The 21,703-nt window shown below is 44.2% G+C and overlaps 1 protein-coding gene across 1 annotated transcript; it reads left to right on the plus strand.

The window, feature by feature from the left end:
* The first annotated feature begins 1,043 nt into the window (after positions 1-1,043).
* LOC118234927 (glycogen phosphorylase, muscle form-like) lies at positions 1,044-20,315 on the plus strand. The gene is made up of 20 exons (XM_035431807.1): positions 1,044-1,389; positions 5,628-5,729; positions 5,842-5,920; positions 8,484-8,587; positions 8,744-8,875; positions 9,274-9,385; positions 9,859-9,941; positions 10,288-10,431; positions 10,822-10,914; positions 11,929-12,075; positions 13,019-13,182; positions 13,895-14,009; positions 14,213-14,314; positions 15,017-15,164; positions 15,663-15,721; positions 16,505-16,646; positions 17,464-17,671; positions 17,842-17,976; positions 18,350-18,416; positions 18,693-20,315. The coding sequence occupies exons 1-20, from the start codon at positions 1,147-1,149 to the stop codon at positions 18,840-18,842; spliced, it is 2,529 nt and encodes an 842-aa protein (XP_035287698.1). The 5' UTR covers positions 1,044-1,146; the 3' UTR covers positions 18,843-20,315.
* The last annotated feature ends 1,388 nt before the right edge of the window (positions 20,316-21,703 follow it).

Raw genomic sequence — 21,703 nt, forward strand, 5'->3', positions numbered from 1 at the left:
TTTCTGTCTGCCCAGTTTTTTTTATTTAGGAGATGAAAAAAGGTAATTTCAACATGGAAATAAGCTATTCTACAGGTTTTCTGGTAACTGGTCATGTGACCCTCACCCCAATCTGACTTCACCACCAGCACGGCTTGTTGGTCATATTTCTTTGTGATCTCTGCACCAGAACTCTTGCCTGCCGTGTTTTCAGTATACCTATCATTAAGTTGTTGCCCCATGGATAACTTTTGTATGTATATAGTACACATGAATGTCACGTACACATTGGTTCTGTTATCCCTTATTTTTTTCAACTGTAATAAAGGGGAATATAATTACAGAATATATTTATTGCCTACTGTTCATTTATTTTCGTCCCATATGTGCAGTATGATTTGGGTGCCACTTGCATTTTTAAATATCTTTCAGCAGTTATGGCTGTACTTAGCTACACTTCTGACAGCGAGTGGCCAGTATGTGTCGTCTGTGGCTAGCTGTGGCAAGTGTCTTCACTTGACATTCACTTTGACATGCCTTTCAAATATCATGACCTTTGGGAGGTGGTAAGCCACTATTAATAGTCCTTGGTATCCTGTACCATCAACCCATCAACCCATGTTTCCCATTAACGTTGCGTCGATCAAAACCAATTCGAGAGTGGCATGCTGGGACTTGTAGTGCTGCGTCATTTTAAGTTAATTATCCTTCCTCAAATAAAATTGACTTTTTAACCCGCGTGTTTGATCATTTGTTGTCCCAGTTAAAAAGTCAATGAATCGGACACCTCCCATTAGTACAAATGTCAAGAAAATTTGCATGATTATGCACTTTTCACCGTTTTATGACCACGTGAAAACCAACATTTTTCCAGCGTATATGTAGGAGTGATCTGCCAAAATTGTTTCGAGTGTTTTTTTCAATTCCCACAACTGGTTATGGATTAAGGTGGGGCTGTAAAACTTTTACGGATGACTGACAGACTGTCGATTGGTCCGGAGCTTTGGTGAGACTCCGCCTTTTGATAAATATAAATGATGCTTCCTTTAAAACCCTGTGGGCCGGCATAGTCCTTGTGTGGGTAAGAGTGACGCGCGGCTGCCGGTTAACTGGTTACTTTTTTGTTTGTTTTTGTGTAATCAGATTATTTGCAAACCGATCGGGAAGATGTCTAAACCACTGTCAGACCACGACAGGAGGAAGCAGATTTCGGTGCGAGGGCTCGCGGGCGTGGAAAATGTGGCGGACCTCAAGACAAATTTTAACCGGCATCTGCACTTCACAATGGTGAAGGACCGAAATGTGGCGATGAAACGGGATTATTACTTCGCTCTTGCCCACACCGTCCGTGATCACCTAATTGGAAGGTGGATCCGAACACAGCAGCACTACTACGAAAAAGATCCCAAAGTAAGCAGTGGCGCTCTGAATCCCTGACATCATCGCGCCGACAGGTGCTATACGCACATATTATGCAGCACATAAAGTCTTCAATTTTCAGCAAGGTTTATATAAACGCAGTCGATGAAATAATGTTCCGGAATTGCGCGAGACGAGAAGAACTTTGATGACAAACTGATATCAATAAATTCTAGCAACATTTCGGTGAGATGGGATTGGTTATACACGGCTAATGTATTGCATTTTCAGATCAGAGTCGAGTTAATCTGGATTAAATAATTTCACATGCACTTGCGCGCCCGCGCTCATGTAAATGCCAAACAAGCAGAGGCATTAATGGGCCCGAAGTTGTTAATTCGTATAAGTTAGATGGCAAAAAACAAAAAAAAAACCTGCAGATAGTGTACAAAAAAGCGGTTCACAAACAGCAGTTTATGCCATTTTACAGTTGCTGAGGACCAAAAAAGTTTTATTTCTTGGTATACCATATTGAAAAGAGGGGGTAACATTCCTCGCACTTAATTAGGTTTAGGCCTAATGTTTTGAATTTGATTGTTAATGTCGTGCACTGGCCGACTGGGTCAATTTGTTAATCCGTCGAGGTGAGAGAGAATCTTAAAAATATCTGACCTTCTCTTGGTCCGGGGTGAATTTCTACCAGGCGGTTAAGAATCCGATCTCACCTCCAGCGATTTCACCTGGGGACGTTGGGTCGGAGGAAGTAAGCATATGACAGGCGAAATTAAGTTTTTTATATTATTTTAAATTTTATCGCAAAAATAACGGCTGTTATATGTGGTCGCTGAATTACGTGTATAAAATGTGTGCAGCATGGGCAGTATTTGATGTGCTTTCAAACGGGAGTGAGGGACACCAATGAGTCAATAAATCAGGCGCCACTAACGAATTGAGTGGGCGGTCGTAAAGTACAAAAATAAACGGATTTATCTATGGCAGATATATAAATCCAGTTAAGAACACCGATGCATATCCATTTAGCCACAATCCTTTTAACCCTTTAAATACCCAGGTTGGTTTCAAGTGCGGTTTCATGTTTCAAAATGTGATCTGATAATTGTATTAACGTCCATATACTCCTTGGGAATATGTGTGTATTGTATTTATATTTGAATTATTTTTAACATATCAATACAAGGATGTAAAACTATACTTCTTTCAATAATTTGTTAAAATACAGGCTCTCATTATTTAGGTCGTTATATTCCATAATTTCTACCAAGGTTAATATTGTGAATGTATATTTGTATTATTTTAAGAGTGCAAAATTATGCATTCTGTGGGTTAATTGGGTGGAGGGGGCACAGGGTTTCTTGGGGTTTCTGGTACAGGATAAAAGGTCAGACAGTTTCTGTGATTAAAAGTTTGAATGTACAGCAAAGAGGGTTTATTCTAACCTTTTTGGGAAACAGCCAGATGTGACCACTATATTCACCATTCATTGCAGCTGGTGCAAAGAGGTGAAGTGCCTAAAGGGAGGGGAGGGGAGGGGCTGGGGGGCCCATCAGTTGCTGAGGGTAACAGGAAAGGTTAGAAGTTATCCTCTATTAAAGGTCAAGTCGGAAATCGATACGGGCTACGAGGGAGCCAGGTTATTCAATCTGATATGAAATAAGCTGAGGATGAGGATAGTAAGATCTTCACACTTACCCCTGGCCCCCTTCCCCACATCGACCACTGCGTCGACTGCTGTTCTCTGGCGCTGTTCTGAGTCTTAATGTTAAAGTTTTGTCATAGTTCAGTTGGTTATTTATGTTTTAAAAGAGGCCACTGTGAGCAGCGTAGCACTGAAGATGTCAGTCTGTTACTGTAAGTGAGGAGCGAGACTTCATGCTAAGCTCTTGTATATAGAGATCATGTAAGGACAGGCCTCTATCTTTTACTGGGAATGTGTTCCAAAAAAGTGCCTGGTCAGCTCGGTTCTAATTAGTGCTTCCTTATCTGTGTCAGGCACTTTATGCATTTGTGAATCCCCTTTTAGTCAATTAAATGTCCTTCATGTACTGTAATGAGTGCTGTACTTGGAAATACAGTGTAGACAGATGCTAGCAAATGTATGTTTGCAAAAAATATTTGAAATGCCCTGTGAGGAAGAACAGATGAGATCTTGTACATTATAGTAGTTCTTGCCGTATAATGTTTGTTGATCCAACAGGCTGCACATTAACAACACAAATTTTATTTTTTTCAAATTATTATTTTATTTTATTTTTATTGATGCAGTTCACCGTTTTCTAAAATGTAAAGCTGACGCCTTGCACCCTGCCAGTTAATGTCAGTGTAAAGACACCGTGTCCCTTGAAAAGGAGCAGACCCCAAGCTCACGTATGTAAAATTGTGGGCCTCCTAACACTTCTCTTTAACTGGCTGCTGCTCGGCTATATTCTTGTGCCTGTCTTGAAGGCAGGAGACGCCTTGACTGTGCCTGTCCGTGCAGACGGCCTAACCTTTGCAAGCAACCCCTATGGCGGCTATTAATACCCAAGCCGAAATGCCAGTGTTATGCAATCCCTTGCACTCCCCTCACCCCCGACCCCTTGTGCCTGCCTTCAACTTCGAGGGAAGAAAACCAGAAATGTCAAAGGCTAAACCAAGGCTCAAGTGTCGTGTTGCTACCCCCGCCCCCCCAAATTGACTGAAATAAATTTTAAAAAACAGACTGAAATGCATTCCTTTACAGTATTAACCATTTTTTCAATATCGTGTATCACCAGGTTTTGAGCTTTTTCATTGTTTTATTGACTACACTCCATGCAGCAAAATGCTGGATGATGTTGGAACGAGTTGTCATAGCTGTGTCTCATTGGATTGGTTTGTCAGTAATGTGCAGGGATGGAATGAGGAGTTGATAGTCTATGGTTTTTAGAACAAGATGCCTGCGTGGTATGCAGCACTGGAGAAGGAGTCATCCATTTTGGAACGGTGTCAGAACTATATACTGTGTCAGAATAAATTGTCAGTATTGCTTGGAGCAAATTGTGAGTTCATTATAAAGTTTTGGAAGAAGTCACTGGTAATTGGTAGCTCTAAGAATAGACAGTCAGATTAGACCCTGGTTGGGAAGGTGGAAGAGGCACATTGGGCTAGCTGGGCTTCACCAGGGGTTCATTCTATTCAACAAGTGGTTTAGCTTTCCTCCGCCAGAACACCTCAGAACCACAATCTTAGGCCAGGTTTGAAGGTGCTTATAGTTTGTTCCAATTTGTTCAGTGATTTTCATCTCACTTGGTTTTTATTTCGTACACTTTTTTCTGAAAATGTAAACATTTCCTTCCATGTTTCAGAAGTGCTCTACAAAGTTTTATGCATACACTTCAACCACTGTGCAAACATCAGGGTCAGAACAGGCATGTCAAATGGAGCGAGTACTTTGCTCATGGGTCCATCAGCGGTGTCCCCCAATGGGGTTCAAAGCTGCAAACTTGTGATTACAACCCCAGCTTCCTATTCACCACTGCCAGAATTAATAAGCTTATTTTAATTCAGTAAGTGTACAGCATGGCACTCCCTGCCTGAAATATCTCAGGCTTAATGTATCTGAGTGCATGAAATTGAAGTGTCTGAGTTCACTGGTGAAGAATGGCATTCTGGCAGTTCCATCTGCTGGTTGTGTGTTAGTGTCACTGAGCTCTGTGTGAATCAGGGCTAGGATTAAGGCCATTTCAATTCCATCAATTCCGGAAATGGCTGTAGCGTTCTGGGAGTATTTAATGAATTGAATTCCTGTAAATCCAGGTTGGTCTGGAGGCAGCGTGGTCAGTCACTCTCTCACGTGACTCAAGCTGACGCAGAAGCTTGTCCTGGGTCTCAGGAGGCCTCTGGTGTCTCTCTGGTTGCCCTCAGGTTGTCCTGAATGTTAATCTCAATGTTGTCCTAGATTTTTACATCTTTTAAAAATATTTTTAAAGAGAGTGGACAGCATTCCCTCTTCTTGCATTTATTTATTAATTTGGGTGAAACCCCCACCTGGGGGGTTGGGGGGGGGGTGCGGGGTGCAGGTGGTCATACATGGCTCCAGAGTCAACCACACGTCTTGCTCTGTTTTTCCCCAGGCCCAGAGGCTGCAGGGAGGCTGGTCATGAAGTCCAGAGTGCCATGCGAGAGGAATTTTTAAAGGAGAAATGCAGTTTGCATTAATAGTGCTGAAACATGAATCTCTCTCTCTCTGTCTCCCTCTCTCTCTCTCTCTCTCTCTCTCTCTCTCTCTCTCTCCCCCTCTCTCTCCCCAGCGTGTTTACTACATTTCCTTGGAGTTCTACATGGGCCGAACCCTGCAGAACACCATGGTAAACCTGGCGCTGGAGAATGCCTGCGACGAGGCCACGTACCAGGTGGGGGGGGCGGGAGGGTTACCATGCTGCCAAGGGACCACATGCGTCCACCTGTCTGTCCCGTTGTCCCTTTGCCTGTCCGTCTCAGTCATGCAGCCCTGTCTCTCCCCAGCTCGGCCTTGACATGGAGGAGCTGGAGGACATGGAGGAGGATGCTGGCTTGGGAAATGGAGGCTTGGGACGTCTGGCGGGTGAGCCTGCCTTTCCATCTCCTGTTTGTTATCAAACACTCTTTCCCTGGGTATTACACATATCTCTGTAGTGTGCGCACACACATATACTCTGACAGGCTGCCAGACGCAGATTCTTTAGAATACAGCATCAAATTAAATTAAGGGACAGCTTGATTTGATACAGGTTGATTGTTCATGGTCCTATGTGGTCACACAAGGACCCAGAATGGTTATTTAATTTAAAGTTTCAGTGGCCAGTAGAAGATAATGGTTGTTGCTATTAGCCTGTGAGAGGGGATTTCATATCTTGGTGGACTTAACAACTATTATTTACAGCCATCACCTTTATTGTCAAGAGCAGGAGTGAATTTGCCATTTAAGATATCTTGTTGCTAAGCTGAATTAACCCTGAACTGATCTGTGTTTGGTCTCTATAAAAGAGGCTAAAGCAACATTTTTATTATAATATTATGGTGACTAATTCTGCTTTTGACAACTTAGGGTTACTGTTACCAATAGTCATTTTGTAAATTCTTGGATAGGCTGGTCCTTCCCAAAACTCTGCCTCTTGTTCAGCATTTCAACTCAAGAGTCAACATCCTCAGTCCTTTCAAGGTGAAATTTTTATTTCTGCTGAGTAGCTGGTTAGTCAGTTTAGCTTTGTAGTTCTGACTTACAGTTTGGAGCTGTAAAAACTGTTTTATTTTTTGTTTTTGGTGGCTTTCCTTGCTTTCTACCTTATTTCACTACGTTGACACTGAAGTGGGAAGGGTAATTCTTTAGCCAGATTTGGCAAACTGGGATGTATTATAATATATTATTTTAATATTGATAATAATCATTGCGGGATATCGCCCAGGTCGAGTTTGGTGTTCCGCAAGGTTCCGTGCTTGAGCCCACAGTTGTTCAGTCTGTACATGCTCCCCCTGCCATCTGCCATCACTGCACAGTTCAAGCTTGAATTTCACTGTTTGTACTGCCCTTTTCCATTAATGGATATGGCACCGGCTGTTCTATCTCAGTGAAATATAAGCATGGATGACAGCGACCTGCCTCAACCAAAATGTAATTTGTCGGCTCGAGGTGCAGTGTGGCTGCACGGTGATTCCATTTGATATCCATTTTCTGAAACAGTCAAAGCCTGTAAGGAAAACATTTTTGTTGAGGTTTTGTGGATAATGGATCCTGATCTGTGCATTGGTGCACATTGACTTTGTGGCTAGGACATCCTGTTTTTGCAGGTGATATGGTGAAATTGATACCAGTTTTTCCTAAGGAAGATGCTGAAATGCTGGTATGTGCCTTCATGAAGACTAGACTAGATTATTATAATGCTTATAATGTTTACCAGACTGCATCGCAGTGGCTTCAGTTAGTACAGAGTACAGCATACCCACACACACTGCTTAGAGCATATCGCTCATATCCTTTGGCTATTGCATTACCTCCCTGTTAAATCCAGGATTGAATTTAAAGTGTTGCTTACAAAATATAGAGCACTTAATGGCCTTGGGCCTCCATAACTGGATGATCTGTCTGAAACGTATATTCCGAGCCGCAACTGCTAATTTCTCTGTGGTTTCTCACAGTTGACTTGATAACAGTTTGGGGTTCAGCTTTTAGCTGTTCAGCACTCTATCCCTGGAATTCAGTAATCCAAGCCATATCAGAGGTGTAGCTTCTATTTACTCCTTTTAATCAGGTCTTCTGACTTACCTGTTTGTTTTGTGTGCTTATTCCTCTTGGTTTGGACATTTAGTTGACTTTAAATTTTCTTGTAAAACACTCTGGAATATATGCATGACGGGTGCTATATGGTAGCTGTTTGTATTCTTGCGGTGTACCCAGGTGGATGAGGGTGGTGTAGTGCCTGGAATCTTTTCTCAGTGCTTTCAAGCTACATACAGATATTCTACACTAAGAAAGTGCCTACAGAAAGTTTTGGATTGAAGTTGGAGCTCTCTAGATCAGACAGAATGGGAATAGAATAGAATAATTCATCATACCTTAAATTGAGAAAATGGAAATTTTCCTTGAGCTCAATGCCTAGGACAAGAAGGACGAAGGACATGCACAATGATTATAAAGGAAAAAAAATGTTTTTATCACAGCCATGCTCATCACAATCTTTCTGGCTGAAGGTTACAGTGATCCATCAGTAAGCCAATCAAGCAATCTTATTTTGTGCATTATGTCCTTCATATCTACAGAGCCTTTTACAGTGGGAATATTTTAGAAGGGATTTTTAGTGGAAAGTACAATCAAAGTAGGGTAGCTGCAGGCCACTTGACAACCTTCACAAAGGCAGGAACCATAAAGAAACGTTGCAGAAAGCTTGTATGTGGTGAAGCAGGAATGAACGCTCACGCTCAGATCAGCACCGAGCAGCATGTTTGGACCAGCCAGGTCAATTTCAGGCAGTCGTTTTTGCTTCGTCAAATACAGCTGAAATTGTGGAGAGATGGGACGCACTCGCTCCATCTGCCCCAGTGGTGTATAATCAGGACGGCAGAGTGGTAAGTGGTGTGAATGAGTGGTGATGGCTCCTGTGGTTTCATCACGTCATCTCTCTCTTTCTCAGCCTGTTTTCTGGACTCCATGGCATCACTGGGGCTGGCGGCCTACGGCTATGGCATCCGCTATGAGTTTGGCATCTTCAACCAGAAAATCTGCAACGGCTGGCAGGTCTGCTGAACTTCCTTTATTTAGATTTATTTAGATTATTTATTTTAATTTTATTTATTTATTTTTGAATGATCAATTCTTGAGCTGCTCATTTTTAGACTGCAGTGAGGGGATTGCGTGATGTTTAAGGTTTGACGCTCAAAGGGTGATTGACAGGTGGAGGAGGCAGACGATTGGCTGCGCTACGGCAACCCCTGGGAGAAGGCGCGCCCCGAGTACATGCGTCCCGTCCACTTCTATGGCAGAGTGGAGCACCATCCAGATGGGGTCAAATGGGTTGACACTCAGGTGAGGAAAAACCTTAATGTGGATTTGGCATTATTTGGCATGCTGTTTAAATATTTAAAAAAATAAAAACCCAACAGCTCACAGTCAACGTAGTCAACGATGTTTTCCACACCGCTCTCACTGTTACTGTGGGATAATTGATAGCTGCAGCTGTTTCTGCAGAGAGAGGGCGAGAGAGGGGTGGACAGACAGAGAGGGGGAAGGGAGAGAGAGACAAAAAGAGGGGCGGAGAGAGAATGAGAGAGAGAGTCTTCTAACATTCTTCAATAAAACATGTCATCTAAAAGATCTTGCAAGCAAATCTGCGCTAAACTACATCGAGAGAGAGAGAGAGAGAATCTGGGGCGGATGCTGTGGCTGAACCAGCTGTTCTTAAATGAGTCGCCTCCCGCTCACAGGTAGTCTTGGCCCTGCCTTACGACACCCCCGTCCCCGGGTACAGGAACAACGTGGTCAACACCATGAGGCTGTGGTCTGCCAAGGCACCCTGCGAGTTCAACCTGAAAGACTGTGAGTCCAGTCCCCAAAAGAGATGAGCAGGAATGGGTAATGAGGGTTGGAGATGGGTGGAGGGGGTTAGGAATGGATTTAGAGGGGTAGGCGTGGAGGAAGTGCACCACCTTCTTCTGAATTTGGAAACAGGTCGGTGCCATGGTGTACGTGGGGTTAAGTTCTGAGTACATCTGAAAAAAGTATTCATTTATTTTAATGATTTTAACATCTGGTAAGTGATGGCAGATACCTGTCCGACCATACACATCTGTGATTTTAATACTTAAACATTAAGAAGAAAGTCTTTTATGCAATTTTCTTTTCTGAGGTTCTCATATTTAGACCTTTCTTTACAGATTCGGTCTTCCCATAGTCCTTATCAGGGAGTTTACCACACAGCTTTCCGTTTTTGCTGCATTTTGTGGTAAAAGTGCTGCGTGTGAAGAGACCCAAGGGCTTCACGCTTACTGTCGATGCTTTCTGTTGGGCAGTTAACATCGGCGGCTATATCCAGGCTGTGCTGGACAGAAACCTGGCTGAGAACATCTCCCGTGTGCTGTACCCCAATGACAACGTGAGTGACCCCCCATATAGACACCACCATCGGGGCAGGAGATATCAATATCCTTAGGGGGTTCTTTCCATAGCAAAAATAAATTAATTAAAAATGTAAAACTTTTACGTCTTAGAAGAACATTTTTAGTTGGTACACGTGATCATTTGTTGCATGTAGGAGCAATGGTACAGTTGTGAATTTCTTTGCTTGCCTCATAATGATTACATCACTTTGTGAATAAAAATAATAAATTTAAAAAAAACCTTTTTATTAAGAGGTGATTATGCCAAGCCTCATTCATGTGTGAGTACTGAGGCTGTGGTGGCATGTGAGTCAACATGGCCGCCTCTGCATTTGACCACAGTTCTTCGAGGGGAAGGAGCTGCGTCTGAAGCAGGAGTACTTTGTGGTGGCCGCCACCCTTCAGGACATCATCCGCCGCTTCAAGGCCTCCAAGTTTGGCTCCAAGGAAGTCGTGCGTACGGACTTCACTGCCCTGCCCGACAAGGTGAGCGGTGCCCCCCCTCCCCCGCAGAACTGCAGTGCTACAGAGGAGAGCTGGAGGCTGGGTCTGTAATGCTGACGCTGATCAAAATTAGCCTTCATTTACACCTTTTTATTGTTACTGCTTCTGTCTCACTCATTACAAGAGCATGTATACTATGTGACAATTAATATTAATCTTATAATAATAATAATAGTATTATTATTATTATTATTATTATTATTATCAAAATTAATAATAATACCACCACTTCTCTGTTCAATCACCACAAATGTTATTGCTTTCATCTGATAAATAATCCCTTAATGGGTAAATGCATACTGTACATAAGAGCATGCGTTTGGTGCAGTCAGGCTTTCTCTCACGACCCTGTGGTGACGCTCTTGTGTGCAGGTTGCCATCCAGCTGAACGACACCCACCCCGCCATGGCGATCCCCGAGCTGATGAGGATCCTGGTAGACGAGGAGAAGCTGCCCTGGGATAAGGTGAGCTCTGGGGACCAGTGGCCCCGCGCCATCATTTAATTAATATGTCAGTCAATCCTTCACACATAATACAGCTCCATTTACAGACTACAAATCAATTAACAGGTCAATTGATACTGGAAATATCTATTTCAGCTGGGCCAAAGCCAGCCTGTACAGGGGTCACCTGGACTCCCAGTTTTGGAATGTTGTATTTTCTCTGCAACACTAGAGGGCGCCAGATTGCCACAGCAAGACATTGGTTGTCAATATCAATACCCCTTCCCCCCCCCCCCCCCCCCCGCCCTGTGGTTCACTGCTTAGCTAATCAGAATTGTTGATCCATATTTAACTTGTTCGCACTGTATATACAGTAACTGATATGTGTTTACCAACTGACGTGTTTGCCTGTTCTATGTTACATGTTATGTATATGAATAGTTTAAATACAGGGTTTGCATACTAGTTTAATATGCCATCTGATACCTGTGCTGTAGAGTGATCTGCACCTGGTCTGATATTCCTTTAAGCCTTAGAAACACTCCTACATTTCATGGTATCAACTGATCGCTTGGAGTGAACAGATATCATCTCAGAATAATGTTCTATTCTGATCTCTGCTCTGTGATCACATAAAAACGAAGGGTTATGAGAGAAACATTCATCCTAAGAAGTGCATCTGTGTGAGGTTTGCGATGCTGCAATGATTTTATTGCAAGGCTTTCTCTAAGCGATCATCAGCTGATTGGAATACTTATGTTCTCTCTAGTCTCATAGCAGTTCTTCCCAAGCAGGTCCAAGTGTTTCATAGCTGGCACGATTGTCATTGTTATGACATGATAGTTCAGCCAGGACACTTTGTTCCTAGTACACAGCAACAGTGTCAAAATAGAGCTTGAACCTGTAACCACTTGTCAGAACAACATTTTCATTATTGTGCGCCAGGACCCTGGCCTATTAAAACTAGAACCTTCCGTTCCCTTGAGTAACTGGCCGAGCCGTGACCCCGTGACCCCTCGTTCTCTTTGTGGTCAGGCCTGGGACATCTGCAATCGCACCTGCGCCTACACCAACCACACTGTCCTGCCCGAGGCGCTGGAGCGCTGGCCCATCGACCTCTTCCAGCACCTGCTGCCCCGGCACCTGGAGATCATCTACGAGGTCAACAGACGCCACATGGAGGTGAGGAGGACCGCTGAACGCAAAGCTGCCAGCACTTCGGGCCAACCCTAGGATGCCTCAGCTTTACTTTAGTCCTACAGTTATAGCGCCTGAAAACACTACATGAAGAATATTTTAACCTGTTAATCAAACATGGTTCTGTTTTTTTTTTTTTTTTTTTTTAATTTTTTAAAAAGCTATTTCATAAACAGATTGTGAGCAGATGGTAAATTCACAATTCATTCAATTAAAAAAAAAATGAATCAATTACAATAATTTATCCCAAATGTCTAATTGAAGACTGTGTAATAATTTCACATTTGTTAATATCATGTTTTAACCTTTGTTTGCTGTAAAAATGTGGCTGCTTCCTCTTCTGCTTTATTCCAATTACTATAAAACATAATTTGCAGTGACTGTTTTTAAACTTTTTTATTTATTTATTTTTTTTAGTATTGAATAGATTTTGTGTGTTCTAAATTGACATTTCTTTTGCGATCCCAGTTTAACAGCCCAGTAACATAGGCGATGCTGGTAGCTTCTCTGTTGGCATGTGGGGAGTGTTTCTGTTAACATGTTGTATTGTTGAATATTAACCCAGGTGTCTCCAGCATAAAACTAAGATATCATCCCAATATTATCACATTTGTTGGAAATTATTGATGATTATTTTCAAAGGTGAATCATTAGGTCTAAATGTGGGTCTTAGCCTTTGAAGAGTAGGCTTTTAAAAATTCTTTTTCAAAATTAGAAGTCAGTTTTCTGTAACTCTGTTGCTTCCAATTACCTGCAGTGACATCAGCATTAGAATGTTAAGTTAATAAAGTTCTAATCACATATTTGTGATCTTACACCTTAAACGATTTGTTCCCAAGCTGAATCTCTCTCTCTACCATTGCTGTCTCTGATCACTCCCTACACCAACCCCTCCCCCACCCTAAACTGCCTTGTCTGTTGTGTCCAGCGTGTCGCTGCTCTGTACCCCGGTGATTTCGACCGTATGCGTCGCATGTCCCTGATCGAGGAGGGCCCTCACAAGACGGTCAACATGGCGCATCTGTGCATCGTGGGCTCCCACGCCGTCAACGGTGTCGCTCGCATCCACTCTGAGATCCTCAAGGCTACTGTGTGAGTGCCCGTACCTCGCTCCACCTGGCTCCACCCAACCCCTGGTCCCACCCCTACGTGGCCCTTCCTAGCCCCACCTGGCCCCGCCCAACCCCTGGTCCCACCCCTACCTGGGCCCACCTGGCCCCACCCAGCTCCTGGTCCCATTCTTACCTGGACCCCCCAGCCCGTAATCCCATCCTTACCTGGACCCCCCAGCCCGTAGTCCCATCCTTACCTGCCCCCCCCACCCCCTGGTCCCACCCTTACCTGGACCCCCCAGCCCCTGGTCCCACCCTTACCTGGACCCCCCAGCCCCTGGTCCCTTCCTTACCTGGACCCCCCAGCCCGTAGTCCCATCCTTACCTGCCCCCCCCACCCCCTGGTCCCACCCTTACCTGGACCCCCCAGCCCCTGGTCCCACCCTTACCTGGACCCCCCAGCCCCTGGTCCCATCCTTACCTGGACCCCCCAGCCCGTAGTCCCATCCTTACCTGGACCCCCCAGCCCGTAGTCCCATCCTTACCTGCCCCCCCCCACCCCCTGGTCCCACCCTTACCTGCCCCCCCCAGCCCCTGGTCCCATCCTTACTTGAACCAGCAACCACCTGGTTTTGAGTCACCACCCCTCAGCCGTGACACACTCTTCATTTCTGGCACAATTACAACAGGTGCAAGTGCCCCTCTAACATGGGTTTTGGGAGTTTGCCGCTTACCTGGGGCTTTGTTTTTAGATTTAAGGACTTCTACGAGATGGACCCCGACAAGTTCCAGAACAAGACCAATGGCATCACCCCACGCCGCTGGCTGGTGATGTGCAATCCTGGACTGGCCGAAGTCATCGCAGAGGTACGAATATTAGCAAAGCTATGACTGTACATGGAACCGAGCCGTAAATTTTCCATTGTCATTTCAATTTTGATTTTGTCGGATGTTTTAATGATGTTGAAGCATTAGGAGTTTTAGTAGCGTATACACGTTGCCATTTTTGCCATTACTTTTGTGTGTGCATGTTCATTTGTGTCTAAATGTAATTGTGTGTGTGTGTGTAGAGAATCGGAGAAGACTTTGTCCGTGACCTGGACCAGCTGAAGAAACTGCTGAAGTTCATCAATGATGACGCTTTCATCCGGGACGTCGCCAATGTCAAACAGGTGAGGAATCTCCACGGGGGGGCGTACTGACACCTCTAGCCGTTCATCACAGCTTATCTCCGTGACTTCATGCCTGAGCCAAGTGAGGTCATTGGCTCCCAGAACATTACGCAAACACAGCAAAATGCTCAGTGTAAAATCAGCTCTGAGAACATACATTTCAGACCACTTGATACTAGCACAAGTGCTAGCACTGAACTGAACTGGCACTAAATGTTTCCCTGTGTAATTTCCCTGTGTTTCACTGTGAGATTTAGCCCTGCCATGTTGGGATATGCAGAGAGATGAGCGCATACTGCTTCACAGAGTTCACATTGGAAACTCCAGGGTAGCTAACGGTCACTTGGACCACACAGCTCTTCTTGGCTGCTAGGCCTAAGTGAAACCAATATAAAGAAAAAAGAATTAAACTGAAAGCAGCTCCAGACCTGTCAGCCTTTTATATGATATAGACCTCAGTAACAGTGGTTATCATCAGCTTGCATTTGGCTCCCCAGACCTTCTAATATGGTGCAGACCTGAGTAGTGATGGCAATTACCAGCTTGGGTTTGGCTCCCCCACACTTGAATATGGTACAGACCTGAGACTTGTGTTGGGTCCTGTTGATTAACACAGGCTTGTGTTGACTCCCCTCCATCCTAATATGGTACAGTAATAATGGTTCACACCAGTTTATGTTGCACCCTCCTCCCCGTCTTTAGGAGAACAAGCTGAAATTCGCTGTGCACCTACAAGAGCACTACAAGGTGGCGATCAACCCCAACTCCATGTTTGACTTCCAAGTCAAGAGAATTCATGAATACAAGAGACAGCTGCTCAACTGCCTTCACATAATCACCTACTACAACAGTGAGTTTCGTCTTTACTCCAAAACCCAAACTTTACTGTTATGTCCTTACTGTATTTAAATTTTAAGCACAATCTTTACTCTCTAAAGCCTTCGTCCTGTCCTTACTCTCTCTAAATTTGAGTCACAATCTTTACTCTGTAAATCCCCAGTACTGTCTTTACTCTCTCTAAACTGTAAGTACCTAAGTGTTCTCCTTAATTAACTATTTAGTGATTACACTTACTTACACAATATGCCTTATCACAATATTGAACCCCAGGAATGTCTTCTCAAGGCCATTTAAAAACAGCAAGCTCATAGTTCAGTTTCCCTTTAGCCATAAGCACTCATTGTACGAGGGTTCCTACTGCCCAAATGTCTTTGGAAGCAGCAAACTGTCATGCTGTCTTTTGAAAAGACAGAAACTTGGCCAAATAAAGACCGAATGTAAAAACGAGTAAAGAATGAAAGAGCTGATGAAGACAGAGACAGATTGTGTTTGTTTGTTTTCTCCTCAGGAATCAAGAAGGAGCCCAACAAGCAGTGGACCCCCAGAACCATCATGATCGGTGGAAAGGTAAGGTCCCTGCGCACACACACACGTACATGCGCACACACACACACGTGCACACACATATACACATGCACACTCACACAACTCACACACATGCATAGAACAGAGCCCATACAGACAGTCTCATTTTGTGACTCTTTGTTTGTTAGACACAGCAGTATTTGTTTAGCTAGCCCATCACTGATCACACATTACACAACGAGGATAGATCAGCCGAGTTGTCTTTGCACTTTTGCCCCAATAGACGCGCTGCCAACTTGGAAAAAAAACATGTTTCATGTTAACATTTTATATTCTAATAGATTTACAGTGGTTAATATTTTAATATAAATTGTTTTGTCATTGCAGTGAACATTTAATTGTGGATGGTCAATCATGTTCAAGCTTTATTAGTAAAGTTACATACACTCTCAGCATGCAATATGAGCTTGCAATTATAAATGTCCTCAAAATCTTGAAAGCAAGTCTTTTCATTACCATTTAACTCCCCCCACACTGCGTTGGGGTATTTAAGGACACTGCTATTTCATGTTTGCTGCAGTTTACTGATAAACCCCGTGCCCCTAAGGTTACCGGTTCAAGCCTCACGTTGAGCATGAATGTCAACATCGCTGCTGCTATTTGTTCTATAGTAAATGTGTCTCTCATTTCTGTCTGTTGAGTAAACCTACATCTTCTTTGTGAGTCGTTCGAAGGGGATGTTTTGATCTGAAAGAATCGAGCGGCCCTGATGTTTGCCCTGACCTCACTTCCCCCCCACCCCACCCCCCATGCCCCCACCCCCAGGCCGCCCCAGGCTACCACACCGCCAAGATGATCATCAGGTTGATCACCGCCATCGGCGAAATCGTCAATAACGACCCCGTGGTGGGCGACCGCCTCAAAGTCATCTTCCTGGAGAACTACAGGGTGACGCTGGCAGAGAAAGGTGCGATTGTCTTTGTCTTTTTTTTATCGTTACAGACGTGCTTCTCCGGAATCACAAAGCAGATGTCCTCCGTTCACTCGGCTTAATATATGCCTCTAGCCATTCAAGTAAAGCTCATTGCTGGAGAAAAGCCCCAGCTTGAATTCAAAACCCACAGCAACTAAGATTATTAGCTCAGTAGCACTGTACTGTGTTTTCCAGATGTGAAATTTTAAATGTTATGAAGCTGAAATATTTCCTTTTTCAAGTACGGTACTATGGGCCTGAGAGCTGGAAAATTTGGTTGTTCATCCCATGATGCATCAGTGTTACACTTTACATTGCATGCAGATGGGCATGTGCTTTCGCCATCTCAATGACTTTTTCCATTCTTAATGAGGGGGGGTATAATGAACACCAAAACAGGCAGAGAGACCATGTGCTATCAGTGATGCACTGATCTGAACCAGGAACTTTACCTCTACTTTCTCGCACTCTGAGCTTAGATGAAGAAGAGAATAGCTACCAGCCAATCGTGTCCCATCTGTGTCTCAACACGTTGAGAAGGGTTCCTTAAAACTACTGCAAGATGAGGGGGGCTCAAGTGTCTGTCTTCAGCTAGCCATGATTTCTGAAACATGAACCTCAAATGTGTCTCATGTCCCAGATCATCGTCAACTCTGTAGTCATGGTGCATTGATACGGAGAACACTGGTTTTTGGTTGGGTCGTGTGAGTCTGACAGCGTATGGGACCTCCGGTCAATAGCCTGGTTCGCCAAACCCTCACCTGTCCCACTCTCTCTCTCTGCCCCCCCCCCACCCCCTTCCCCCCGGCAGCCATCCCCGCGGCCGACCTGTCGGAGCAGATCTCCACCGCCGGCACGGAGGCCTCTGGCACCGGCAACATGAAGTTCATGCTGAACGGCGCCCTCACTATCGGCACCATGGACGGCGCCAACGTGGAAATGGCGGAGGAGGCCGGCGAGGACAACCTCTTCATCTTCGGCATGAGGGTGGAGGACGTGGACGCTATGGACGCGAAAGGGTAGGGGTACTGAGGGGGCGGCACAAGGAGTTCTAGGACATGGGGTGACTGGACAGTGGCGTTTGGGGCAAGGGGAATGGACATTTCACAAACTGAAAGAGACTGGTGAATGATATGGGTGTTCTCTCTCTCTCTCTCTCTGTCTCTCTCTCTCTCTTCCTCTTTCACAGGTACAATGCTAGCGAGTACTACAACAGCATCCCTGAGCTGAAGCAGGCCATCGACCAGATCGCGGGGGGCTTCTTCAGCCCCAAACAACCCGACCTCTTCAAGGACATCGTCAGCCTGCTGATGCACCATGACAGGTATGAGCGCTGAAAGCTTTCTGCTTACTCACATACACATCTACACGGCTACACCCGTAACATACAGGACATATACTTGCATACTAGTTCCCAAACCCATACACACATCCAGTACCTACACCCATATCTGAGACCTACGTCCATGCACAGACAACTGTGCCTACTAGCATACAACTACACCTAAATGCATACGCACATACCTGCATGCACTGTTTACTTACATATGTGGTATACCTACACAGCTATAAAGACTCACATCATCTCAGTAAGTGCCGGATTGGCTCTTTTGGTCCGGGTTGTGCTGTACTGCACGTGGCTGGCTGCCTGCCTGGGTGTGTGTAGTCGACTAAATGCCACTCTATGTCCTGTGCAGGTTCAAGGTGTTTGCTGATTACGAAGACTACATCAAATGCCAGGAGAAAGTCAATGCGCTGTACAAGGTCAGTGTGAGGTCAAAGGTTGATATGTCATTGAGAGGTCGTACGAATTAATCATGATGTAATCAGTTATGCTGATATGGTTTCGCTTTTTCTGTTGTTTTAAGTGAATAAAACAGATCTCAACAGCTTATAACATCAAGGGCATATTTAAAAATGTGAGGTCAAAAACTGGAATGCGACATAACATGAATACTCAGATATTTACGTTTTACTGGATCAAAAGAATTTTCTAAATTCCTGATGTCCTCCATCTTTCATCCTCTCCCTGCCCTATAGAACCCCAAGGAATGGACCAAGATGGTGATCCATAACATTGCCGGCTGTGGCAAGTTCTCCAGCGACCGCACCATCGCCGAGTATGCCCGAGAAATCTGGGGCGTGGAGCCCAGTCTGGAGAAGCTCGCCGCCCCCGATGAAGTGCATTAGCCTGCCCTGGCTCCGCCTTAACACCACCCGATCTGCTTAACAGAGTCCTGGAAATTCAACTTTAAATAAAGCAACTAAAGTAAAAAAAAAAAAAATTTTCAAAAACAAATAAAAAAAGATATAAAAGCACACCCCTGATGTTGATGTAGATTTTGCTTGCGAGAAACCTGACCACATTTCCCTAGGCCTGTATGTGAAAATAGTGACCCCTGACTTAGATTAGTCTTCCATGGAGGTGTGCCTCAATTAATCTTTCCGACCCATGTGCCCTGTCAATGTATAAGCTCCCATAGTTGCCCAACGGACAGTCTGGCCCATTCACCGTCTGGAGTCTGCGTCCTTTCACCAATAATCAACTTCTGATGTCACGCCTCCCTCAGATTTCTCTCTAAATGTACGTCACCAGAAGCCTGAGGTGACAGCCTAATTTCCCTTGGCCCTCTGCCTCTTCCACCTGGCTCCCTTATGGGTACCTCTGGAAGCAGTCCGCCAATCCGTGACTGTGGAAAGAAAACCCAGCCTGGGACACTTACGGCAACGTCCTGTTTAAGAGCACGCGGGGTGTGAATCTGGGGGAGATGCCTGACTGCTCTTTTGTGATCGTGTCTGTCAGAGGCCAGACCCTCGGTTCTGAGTTTCATGCTGGTCACCAGGTTCACTCTCAGTTCTGCCGAATGCCCGTTGTGTTGCTAACCCTTCACTGAAATAGGGCTGCAGTGTGAGAGCATGTGGAATGAGCTCAGAGCACACGTGATGCGTTTGGTCAGGGAAGCAGTTACTATCATTGCTCAGGCTAGCCTGCCTTCTAGTTATCACACAAAGCTTGTGCCTCCTGAATTCATACTCTTCCGTCTGAAAGAATCTTGAGTTTTGGTTGGCCAGTGCGGAGAGTGGGCTGCTGGGAATTGTAGTCAGGACCGGTGGCTTTTACCATGATGATATGCTGCGGGTGTTTTCAAATTTTAGCTTCTTTGACATAAAAGCACGAAGTGTGAAACCTCCAGGGTCTTGTTTTTTACCCCCATACCCATGTTAATTAGTTATGTCTTATGCCCAAGTATGTTTTCCTCAGAGTAGGTGAATATCATCACTTTTTCCGTACACTGTTGGCTGTTCTAAATGGCAAACATGACAACTTTATCTCCAAGAAGCAAATTGTCCAACATTGTCCAGGAATGGGTCCGGGGACATTCTGTGTGTGCGTGTGCGTGTGTGTGTGTGTGTGTGTCTGATTGTGCGCTTGTTTTTACTCGCACTGTGTGTCTGTGTCTGCCTCTTGCCATTCCTCTGTGATTGGGTGGCTGGGTGGGGGGCAGATGTTGGGTTGACTGTCCTACTGTCCTAGAAACAGACAGAGAGAGGGATGAAGAGCCCTCAGCTTTGCCCACAAATCCTGGTGCCTCAGTGACAGAGCTCGTCAGTCCAAAAAATTAAAAAAAACAAACAAAAAAACAATAAAGATAAAACAGCTGAGAGAATGAGTCTTTTGTCTTATGTTCACTCGGTGTGTGAATGATTTCGCTCTTTCATTTATTTTTGGTTTCAATTGTTTACTTATTTGACAGTTATTCTATCTAGATGCAGGCTAATATGGCATGCTATGTTAACTTAACATATAAACGCAACAAAAATGGAACAGCCAATGGTAAACAGCCATAAAACTGTCAGACAAGTATTTTTACAGAGTGGTAATCTGTTTACTATTAATAATCTTAACTTTTCAGTTTTAACAGGGTTCTGAAAGATAACCCGAGAGAATATCCAACAGTGGACTCCAAAATAATGTTTGGGCAGCGGAGAGAGAAGGTCTGATCATTAGGGCAAACAGAACAGACCACTTTGTGAAATTGTAGCATTGTACAGACCCTGAACAAATAATCAGTATCTAAACATATTTTAATCATAATCACAAAATAGGTGTCTGACAAAATTGATAATCTTCCTGAAATAATATATGAACACAGCTGCAATGCAAATTATGGCATCTAAACCCAGAATATGTTCATATACATGCACATGTTCATGCATCAAGGCATTTATATTTCTGAAAACTGCCAAAATGAAGAATAATATGTTTTTTGGAATTCTATCCTCTCAAACCTGATTCAAACGGTCGCATAACTGGATCCCTCATAACACCACTGTAAGACTTCAAAGAGAATGCGCACGCACACACACACACACACACACACACACTAACATGTACACAAATACCACATTTTAACTCTTGAACCACCACCTTCTCTTTCAGTGGGAGCAAAGGAACATTTGCACCACATTTCACCTCAAAGGAAAATATTTGCAAGAACAGTAGTTTTTCAGAACCTGCATTGTTTGGACCCAAATTCCATATTATTTACTAATTCTGTCTTTTTTGCTAAGCCCTGTATTTCCATCAAAAAGAGAGCTTTTGGAGAGCTACTATACACAAAATCTGTTCATAATGGTACCTTATCACAAAATTCACTTAGAATCTAAATACTCACTGTTGCCTTACTGTACATCTGGCCTTACTTGTGCTCTGTTATCAGGAGAAGGGGATGGAGGGGGAACCAGCTGTGGGTAGCGCTCTAATTTGCATATGCAAACAATGGCTGTGTTAAATGGGGTGGAGCCTCAGCCTACCAAGGACAGTGACAGGGCTTTTTTTTTTAGGTGTAAATGCACGAAGCACAATATTTGCTAAATGCTCTACAACGACAACAGTAGACAAGTAGTTCAGATTAATTTATAATAGAGACTTAAGGAACTGGGTTCTAATCAAGAACATAAACACCATATACAAAAAAGTATCAATTTTATTGATTCAGCAAGAGTACGTAAAGGAAGGGTGTTAGTCGGAGCCACCTGGTTCACAATAT

This window comes from Anguilla anguilla, chromosome 9 (genome assembly GCF_013347855.1).
Source record: "Anguilla anguilla isolate fAngAng1 chromosome 9, fAngAng1.pri, whole genome shotgun sequence".
In the NCBI taxonomy this organism is placed as follows: domain Eukaryota; kingdom Metazoa; phylum Chordata; class Actinopteri; order Anguilliformes; family Anguillidae; genus Anguilla; species Anguilla anguilla.

Excerpts from the sequence above, each read along its gene's own strand:
- LOC118234927 (XM_035431807.1), top strand. The coding sequence starts at position 1,147 with ATGTCTAAACCACTGTCAGACCACGACAGGAGGAAGCAGATTTCGGTG. Across the intron at positions 10,432-10,821 it reads TCACTGCCCTGCCCGACAAG|GTTGCCATCCAGCTGAACGA; the intron begins GTGAGCGGTGCC and ends TCTTGTGTGCAG. Across the intron at positions 18,417-18,692 it reads AAGTCAATGCGCTGTACAAG|AACCCCAAGGAATGGACCAA; the intron begins GTCAGTGTGAGG and ends CCTGCCCTATAG.